This window comes from Eptatretus burgeri, unplaced genomic scaffold (assembly GCF_056783735.1).
Source record: "Eptatretus burgeri isolate ZD-2024b unplaced genomic scaffold, Ebu_testis_v1 Ebu_testis_scaffold_48, whole genome shotgun sequence".
NCBI lineage: Eukaryota > Metazoa > Chordata > Myxini > Myxiniformes > Myxinidae > Eptatretus > Eptatretus burgeri.
This window is the reverse complement of record NW_028221998.1, coordinates 18,411-27,500: the sequence shown is the minus strand read 5'-3', so window position 1 is coordinate 27,500 and position 9,090 is coordinate 18,411. Positions and strand designations below refer to the sequence as shown.

General features: G+C 46.0%; 2 protein-coding genes across 4 annotated transcripts; one reads left to right on the top strand and one right to left on the bottom strand.

The window, feature by feature from the left end:
* Positions 1-2,873: 2,873 nt before the first annotated feature.
* On the bottom strand, positions 2,874-5,382 carry LOC147007689 (uncharacterized). 2 transcript variants are annotated; one of them, XM_085866577.1, is made up of 4 exons: positions 5,231-5,382; positions 4,408-4,529; positions 3,786-3,883; positions 2,874-3,631 (listed from the first exon to the last, which is right to left on the bottom strand). In XM_085866577.1, the coding sequence occupies exons 2-4, from the start codon at positions 4,478-4,480 to the stop codon at positions 3,287-3,289; spliced, it is 516 nt and encodes a 171-aa protein (XP_085722703.1). In that variant the 5' UTR covers positions 4,481-4,529; positions 5,231-5,382; the 3' UTR covers positions 2,874-3,286. The 2 variants fall into 2 exon arrangements, with proteins under 2 accessions (XP_085722703.1, XP_085722704.1); XM_085866578.1 differs by having other exon boundaries at positions 2,875-3,565.
* A 13-nt stretch (positions 5,383-5,395) lies between these two features.
* LOC147007688 (tubulin alpha-4A chain-like) lies at positions 5,396-8,567 on the top strand. Of its 2 annotated transcripts, none has more exons than XM_085866574.1 (5): positions 5,396-5,537; positions 6,395-6,617; positions 6,731-6,879; positions 7,158-7,826; positions 7,927-8,567. In XM_085866574.1, the coding sequence occupies exons 1-5, from the start codon at positions 5,535-5,537 to the stop codon at positions 8,227-8,229; spliced, it is 1,347 nt and encodes a 448-aa protein (XP_085722700.1). In that variant the 5' UTR covers positions 5,396-5,534; the 3' UTR covers positions 8,230-8,567. The 2 variants fall into 2 exon arrangements, with proteins under 2 accessions (XP_085722700.1, XP_085722702.1); XM_085866576.1 differs by lacking the exon at positions 5,396-5,537 and adding an exon at positions 5,668-5,808.
* The last annotated feature ends 523 nt before the right edge of the window (positions 8,568-9,090 follow it).

Below are 9,090 nucleotides of genomic sequence, written 5' to 3'. Positions count from 1 at the left end.
TGAGTGAAGACGGTAGTCAGGGAGGGGACTTTCACTCAGAGAGTAGTTCATGTATGGAATGGTCTCCCTGGAGAGGTTGTGGCAGCAGAAACAGTAGATAAGTTTAAATGAGAATGAGAAAGGTACCTGGAAGTTATGGAGGTAAAGGGGGATGGGGATGGTGATAAGACTTGTTGGTAGTTTGAGTATTGATGGGTCATTGTGTACGGAGTGCTGTTGGTGGGGGTGTTGTGTGGTTTGTGTGTTTTTAACCAAGCCCAGGCCCCCTTTCCTGAGAGGAAGAAAAGAAAAATAATGAAAATAATAATCATAATAATAATAATAATACAAAAACTACAAAAACAAACAAAAAAATACAAAAATGTTTTTTTTCTTCCATTAATTAAAAACATTGTTTTTTTGTGTTTTCTTTCTTGGATCTTGTGTTGTTGTGGTGTTCGCGCAGGCATGATGGGCTGAATGGTCTCCACCTGTGTTGGATTTCCTTGTTGTTGTGATTGTTGTTGTGTAGCTCCACCTCCAGGTGGTGGAGGGTCGAACAACCATCCACCGTTTCTCGTCAAGTGTTCCTGTCCCCACGTTTTCCTGCACAGTGAGGAGTTTTGAATCTCAATGTTTGCGTAAATGTGCCAACAATAAACGTCCAAAAATTGTTTAATGTTATTTAATGAATTAAATGGGAGGGGGGTGGAGCAGTAGGATGGAGTTTTAATCTGTTTTCCCCACCGTTTCCAACATTAGAAACTTCACTCATACTTGTTTAATGCTATGGAAGGTGGAGCAGTAGGATGGAGTTTTAATCTGTTTTCCCCACCGTTTCCAACATTAGAAACTTCACTCATACTTGTTTAATGCCATGGGGGGTGGAGCAGTAGGATGGAGTTTTAATCTGTTTTTCCCACCGTTTCCAACATTAGAAACTTCACTCATACTTGTTTAATGCTATGGAGAGTGGAGCAGTAGGATGGAGTTTTAATCTGTTTTCCCCACCGTTTCCAACATTAGAAACTTCACTCATACTTGTTTAATGCTATGGGAGGTGGAGCAGGAGGATGGAGTTTTAATCTGTTTTCCCCACCGTTTCCAACATTATAAACTTCACTCATACTTGTTTAGTGCTATGGGGGGTGGAGCAGTAGGATGGAGTTTTAATCTGTTTTCCCCACCGTTTCCAACATTAGAAACTTCACTCATACTTGTTTAATGCTGTGGGGGGTGGAGCAGTAGGATGGAGTTTTAATCTGTTTTCCCCACCGTTTCCAACATTAGAAACTTCACTCATACTTGTTTAATGCTATGGAGGGTGGAGCAGTAGGATGGAGTTTTAATCTGTTTTCCCCACCGTTTCCAACATTATAAACTTCACTCATACTTGTTTAATGCTATGGGGGGTGGAGCAGTAGGATGGAGTTTTAATCTGTTTTCTCCACCGTTTCCAACATTAGAAACTTCACTCATACTTGTTTAGTGCTATGGGGGGTGGAGCAGTAGGATGGAGTTTTAATCTGTTTTCCCCACCGTTTCCAACATTAGAAACTTCACTCATACTTGTTTAGTGCTATGGGAGGTGGAGCAGGAGGATGGAGTTTTAATCTGTTTTTCCCACCGTTTCCAACATTAGAAACTTCACTCATACTTGTTTAGTGCTATGGGGGGTGGAGCAGTTGGATGGAGTTTTAATCTGTTTTTCCCACCGTTTCCAACATTAGAAACTTCACTCATACTTGTTTAATGCTATGGAGGGTGGAGCAGTAGGATGGAGTTTTAATCTGTTTTCCCCACCGTTTCCAACATTAGAAACTTCACTCATACTTGTTTAATGCTGTGGGGGGTGGAGCAGTAGGATGGAGTTTTAATCTGTTTTCCCCACCGTTTCCAACATTAGAAACTTCACTCATACTTGTTTAATGCTATGGGGGGTGGAGCAGTAGGATGGAGTTTTAATCTGTTTTTCCCACCGTTTCCAACATTAGAAACTTCACTCATACTTGTTTAATGCTATGGAGGGTGGAGCAGTAGGATGGAGTTTTAATCTGTTTTCCCCACCGTTTCCAACATTATAAACTTCACTCATACTTGTTTAATGCTATGGGGGGTGGAGCAGTAGGATGGAGTTTTAATCTGTTTTCTCCACCGTTTCCAACATTAGAAACTTCACTCATACTTGTTTAGTGCTATGGGGGGTGGAGCAGTAGGATGGAGTTTTAATCTGTTTTCCCCACCGTTTCCAACATTAGAAACTTCACTCATACTTGTTTAGTGCTATGGGAGGTGGAGCAGGAGGATGGAGTTTTAATCTGTTTTTCCCACCGTTTCCAACATTAGAAACTTCACTCATACTTGTTTAGTGCTATGGGGGGTGGAGCAGTAGGATGGAGTTTTAATCTGTTTTTCCCACCGTTTCCAACATTAGAAACTTCACTCATACTTGTTTAATGCTATGGAGAGTGGAGCAGTAGGATGGAGTTTTAATCTGTTTTCCCCACCGTTTCCAACATTAGAAACTTCACTCATACTTGTTTAATGCTATGGGAGGTGGAGCAGGAGGATGGAGTTTTAATCTGTTTTCCCCACCGTTTCCAACATTATAAACTTCACTCATACTTGTTTAGTGCTATGGGGGGTGGAGCAGTAGGATGGAGTTTTAATCTGTTTTCCCCACCGTTTCCAACATTAGAAACTTCACTCATACTTGTTTAATGCTGTGGGGGGTGGAGCAGTAGGATGGAGTTTTAATCTGTTTTCCCCACCGTTTCCAACATTAGAAACTTCACTCATACTTGTTTAATGCTATGGAGGGTGGAGCAGTAGGATGGAGTTTTAATCTGTTTTCCCCACCGTTTCCAACATTATAAACTTCACTCATACTTGTTTAATGCTATGGGGGGTGGAGCAGTAGGATGGAGTTTTAATCTGTTTTCTCCACCGTTTCCAACATTAGAAACTTCACTCATACTTGTTTAGTGCTATGGGAGGTGGAGCAGTAGGATGGAGTTTTAATCTGTTTTTCCAACCGTTTCCAACATTAGAAACTTCACTCATCCTTGTTTAAATTAAAATTCTTACAGGGTCGAGCTTAGCACACAATAAACTACACGTGTAGTCGAGTTAACGCGCGACCTTTCAGCCTCCTACGCCCTTCTTAACCCGATCTAACAGCATCTTGAAAGTGACCAACATCACCCATCCCGACACGTTGTTTTGAAATGTGTGATTTTTTTTCCAACCACAATGTTTTTTAGTTGAAGTGCCAACTCAGTCAAATTTTAACACCTGAAGCAGCTCCTCATTTCGAGCTTCGCGAGTGTTGGCTCGTTCTTGTAGCATTTACATTTTTGGAGATACGTGGGGGGAAGCGTCCATTTTTGGTGCGTGAAGACATGTTTTTTGGACGTGTACGGAAGGGCTTCTTGAAAAGGACAATGTCCATCTCCATCGGCTCTTCACGTGGATCACGATTGTCCACATCATCCCGGTCAACATCCATCGGTTGTTCCCTGGTATTGGTGCACTCCTCGTGGAAGTCCACATCAACATCCATCGGTTGTTCAACACCGACGGGGATCTGCATGACAATATCATGAGAATTAATTGTTTTTGCTCTTTCGTTGGATTGTGGGTAAAGTTGTTCCTGTATGGGAATAATGGGAGAAATCTGTAGTTACTTTGTTGTTCCACATCAGAACAAGAACAAACTTCAACATTAATATAACAGAGAGACACAATTTTATATCAAGAGGACTTCCTTGGATGTTTTAAAGGAAATTAAAGATTTTTGGACATACCTGTGCATCCTCATCGGTGGGAATCTTGATGCCATCAGCCTCTCTCAGCAGGTCTTGGGACTTCCCAACATCAGGTCCTGCTTTCTCTGTTACCTGATCTGAAAGATAATGCTCATTCAAAGGTTAAAACTACCTGACCAGGTGTGCTGCGTCACTGTTTCGTTTATTTATTTATTGCACTGACGCATCTCTACACCGAAAATGTCACTGGCAGGTGAGTTTGGAGGAGAAACCTCCTCACCTTTGGGCCGTCCGTTGCGGGTTCGATTCCCGACACGAATATAAACTCATCCAGGTTATATCAAGGACTACAACGTGGAGGGACATGAACCTGGGGATCATTCGGCGGGCACGAGGACGTGGACGTTGAAGATCACATCCCATTGTGTGTTTAAATAAAGAGAAGGTGAGTCATCGTCATCACCTGATACCCTCCAACAAATTCACAATCCATGCCCTACCCTGACTACATGGAGCACTACATCAGTGGCACGGCTACCTTATGGAGAAATGATGCAACCAGTCGCCTCGTGCTGCATCATCCCCGGCGGTGAGGGTGAGGGAAGCAGGTGTGTGTGTGTGTGTGTGTGTGGAGGGAAGGATACCTGTTTGCTCTATTTACCTGTGGTTTCTCTCTCCTCGTCATCAATCAGACCCATCCCAGTCCTCTGCAAAGTGAGGTCTTCAACATCCATGGAGTCAAGATGGCGATTCTGTTCTGCAAGGATCTCTATGCGATTGGATCTGAAAAATAATGTTTGTAAACATGTAAATTACCTGTGAGTGCTGTTGTTCGGAGTGCTGCTGTTTCACCGTATTATTTAATTAATACATTTGCAATCAGGATGCAACTCAGCACTGGGGATACACAGCACGTCTTGCTTATACACAGCACGGCTCACTGGTACACAGCACGACTCACTCGTACACCCCATGACTTGTGCACATCACAACTGACTCGTGCCCCGCACGACCCCCTTTTTGCCGGGTTTACCTGCTCGGCGCGACCATGTCCACACTTTGTGTTCATTTTTAAAATCATGAACACGATTTTAACCCCAAAAACTCACTTTTAAAAATGAAATATTTATTTATTTTAAAATCCCCATCATGCTTCGAGTTTGTCGTGTAATTTTTACGTCTGTGGAGGAGATTACAGGTGTCAGTGTTGGGGGTCTCTGTTCAAAGAATCGCTCATGATGGAAACATATTTATTTTATTCAAACGAATGTTGGAAGTATTCACGTGGGGGGGGGGGGGTGGGGGGTCATGTGGGCACTACGGGCATGGCTGGCTTTGGGGGTCGTGGCACTAAACAGACGGCACACAGGACAGTGGTCACGGCAGGTAAAGCAGACAGGTGATGGTGGTAGAGGCTGTCATCAGCATGATGCAGGTGGAGACCAGCAAGCAAGCAAGACAGCCGGCTTTCACATGTGCCGTACTTCTTTATTCCAAAAGGCGCGTCACTCAAGCGTGTAACAAACACTCGGTCAGGCTCCACAGCTCTCCATACATCGCAGGTTGAACAAACCCAGAGTTCGTGACCGAAACGTTAAATACTCTTCTTCTTCTCTCCAGCGGCGGCCGATGACGTCACTGAGCCTCGCGCCTTGAAGCCGATGACGTCACTGAGCCTCGCGCCGCCTTTTTCCAACGGACGTTAATCCGCGAGGAAGAAGAACCGTCGGTGAGAAGCGAAGGGCCGTTCGTGTCGGTGGAGGTTTTCGTGAATCCACTGAACACATCATGGTGAGTTCGGAGCTCGGGTTCGTTCAGTTTACCGGACTCGGTTTGTGGCTCATTTACCTGAGATGTTCCTCGATCACCAACCGATTAATTCCTGAGAGGGACGGACGGTGAGGGACATTAAACCCCGGTTTTCGCTTCACTCGAGCGGAGTAATGAGTAATTCACCACAAAGGCGCGCTGAGGCGATGACGTCACGTTGGCATGACAACGCACGGCTCGGTTTTTTTTCCCCCCTCGTGGACAACATGGCCGCCGCAGCTCGGTGAACATGGTGCAGTGTTTGTTTGTTTCCACATTATAATCACCAATCGATGAGTCATTCCTGAAGCTTTGATCGTTTTCTGAAGGAGCCAAGTGTTAAACGACGATGGGTTTAAACAAATAAGATGATTTATCGATTTTACTCTTCTTCTTCCTGCTCAACCCCTTGTGGGTTCTTCTGCTCTGCCTTGCCCCGGGATCCTCCTCCACTCCCCTCCCCCCTTCCCCCAACCACCACTTTTTTTTTTTTAAATCAGGGTTCTTTTTGATTTTTTGTTGTTAATAAGACTCCCTTTGCTACACCTTGATGGGTTTGAGGGTAGAGGAGGAGCAGCTGGAACCCGAGTCGTGTTCAGGTTCCTCCTGATGACTCAATGCAGAACTCGGACCTGTTTGGTGTTACATTTGATTTGAATCTGTTTTTTTTAAGGTGGTGTATGGGTGGTGGTGCTTCGTTACTGGTTTGTGGCTTGTGGTGTGGGGATTGTGCAGTGTGAGTGGTGTTTGGGTGGTGGTGGTGGAAGTTGTTTCTGCATAAACTCCCCTGTGGGTTGGGAACAACGGTCAAAGCACAAGGATCACCTTACGTCCCGCAGCGCGAGTGCATCTCCATCCACATCGGGCAGGCGGGCGTGCAGGTCGGCAATTCGTGCTGGGAGCTGTACTGTCTGGAGCACGGAATCCAGCCCGATGGACAAATGCCCGGTGACAAGACCATGGGGGATGGCAACAACTCTTTCGACACCTTCTTTTGTGAGGAGGATGCCGGGAAACACGTCCCTCGTGCCGTCCTGATCGATTCGGAACCGGACGTGATCGGCGAGTTTCTTCTTCCTCCTCCATAATCTTTCCTCTTTATTCCTCTTTCTGAACTTCCAGTTTGTTCGGTAATTTTTCCTTCGTCCTGATGTTGAGGTTGTGCCGTCCTTCAGATGAAGTCCGTACCGGTCCCTACAGACAACTCTTCCACCCCGAGCAACTTATTTCGGGCAAAGAGAACGCAGCCAGCAACTACGCTCGGGGCTACTACACCTTTGGAAAGGAGATCGTGGACCTGGTTCAAGAGCGCATCCGTAAGCAGGTAACATCACAAAGGATCGTTTCCTCCAAATAATCTCGAAGTTTGTTATTTCTTTTTTTCCTGGCTTGCAAGGGACTTTGTGGTCTCCTGTTGGTCCGGTGATGATGTTCGAGTCCAGAAAAGCTTTCAAAAACGTCACACACACAAACAAACATCGCTGCTCCACCAAGAGGATGTCACAAAGTTCCGAAGAAACTCTTGGAGGTTCTATTACTGTCACGGAATAACTACTCTCAATACCAATGGTTTTGACTTGTGATGTATTTCCTGAACCCCAGGTGGACCGATGCACGAGCCTGCAGGGTTTCATTATCTTCCACTCCTTAGGGGGGGGCACGGGTTCTGGCCTTTCCTCCCTGCTCATGGAGCGCCTCTCCCAAGAATATGGAAACAAGTCCAAGCTGGAGTTCACCGTGTCCCCGTCACCTCAAATGTCTACCGCTGTGGTCGAGCCGTACAACTCCGTTCTGACGACCCACGCCACGCTCAATCACTCAGAGTGTACCTTCATGGTGGACAACGAGGCCATCTATGACATATGTCAGCACAACTTGGGCATCGAGTGTCCGAGCTTCATGAACTTGAACCGCCTTATGGCACAGATTGTGTCGTCCATCACGGCCTCGTTACGCTTCGATGGCGCACTCAATAACCGATTGCATGACTTCCACAGGAACATGATGCCCTTCCCACGACTGCACTTCCCATTGACCAGTTACGCACCCATTATCTCTGCTGAGAAGGGCTTCCATGAGCAGCTGTCGGTGTCTGACATCACCAACGCGTGTTTCGAGCCCGACAATCAGATGGTGAAGTGCGACCCTCATCAGGGCAATTGCATGGTGGGCTGCGTGATGTACCGTGGAGACGTCGTACCCAACGACGTCGCAGCCATCGATTTCAAGCGCTCCATCCCATCTGTAGATTGGTGTTGCACCGATGTAAAGGTACGGCCAAACGCAGGTAAATCACCGACCGGGACGCCGTTCGAAAATGGCGGCGATGCCATTGTGCTCATTTATCAGCTGTTGTTTCTCCTCGTTTCAGGTCGGCATAAACCGCCAACCTCCGACTGTGGTGCCTGGAGGTGAACTCGCCAAGGTGCAGCGAGCCGTGTGCGTATTGATGAACACGACGGCCATTGCGAAGGCCTGGGCACGGCTCGATCACAAGTTTGACCTGATGTACGCCAAACGCGCCTTTGTGCACTGGTACCTGAGAGAAGGGATGGAGGAGCAAGAGTTCACTGAGGCACGGGAGGACCTCGCTGTGCTGGAGAAGGACTATGCGATGCTTGAACAAGACTTTGATGAGGATGAGGAGAGTGAGGGAGAGGAAGTCGAGATGTAATGGCTCCTCTCTTATTTCTCTCATTGTTGTTTATTGTATTGTTCTTGTCAAGTTTGTTATTTATTGCATTGTTCTTGTTCAGTTTGATGTTAAACCCGCAAGGTTCGATTCTTGTTTTTTGAGTCAAAGTTTTGAATAGCAGTGTTCCTGTCTTGAAGGAAGTTGGAGGTCAGGGTTACCTTTCTGTACTGCATCCTGACCTCCCAAAACTTGTGTTTAATGGGGTTGGTGGAAGGACCCAAACTAAAGATTGCTGTTTTACTGACCTTCCTTATTTATCCTTCCCTGCACTTTGATTCATTCATGTTCCCTTTCACTTAAACTTCATTGAAAGCCTTTGTTGAGATTCTTACCTCGTACTTTACCCATGTTGTCGGAAGTTTGGTGAAAAGTAATATGATTAATCTTGTAACTGTCATCACATTCGAACCAGCGTCCTGATGCCAATCCTGACTACGAATGTTATGGTGGACGGTGGGATGGACAGGAGGTCAAATCTTCCACCCAGAAATGCACCAAGTTAGTGACCGATGGTGCTCTGACACCGTGCACCGGGAAAGCCGAGCAGATCGTTTCTTCGGTTTCCAACGTGAAGAAACGAGATCTGTCGCTTACAGCTGGTTCATCGAGCTGAAAGGATGGGAACCAAGCGATGTACCCCAGGACAAACCTCTGTGGTTTTAAAACCTCCTAATGAGTGCTTTTCACGCCAATTCCCAACGACGATGGGTTTGACTCATGTCACGGTTATCATTTCCAATTCCAAACCACACACCAGGCCGACACGTCAATGGTGAGAAAACAGGTTTATTGATAAGAAAGCAAAGAGGGATAGGGAGAACAAAGAAGGGAAACACGTAT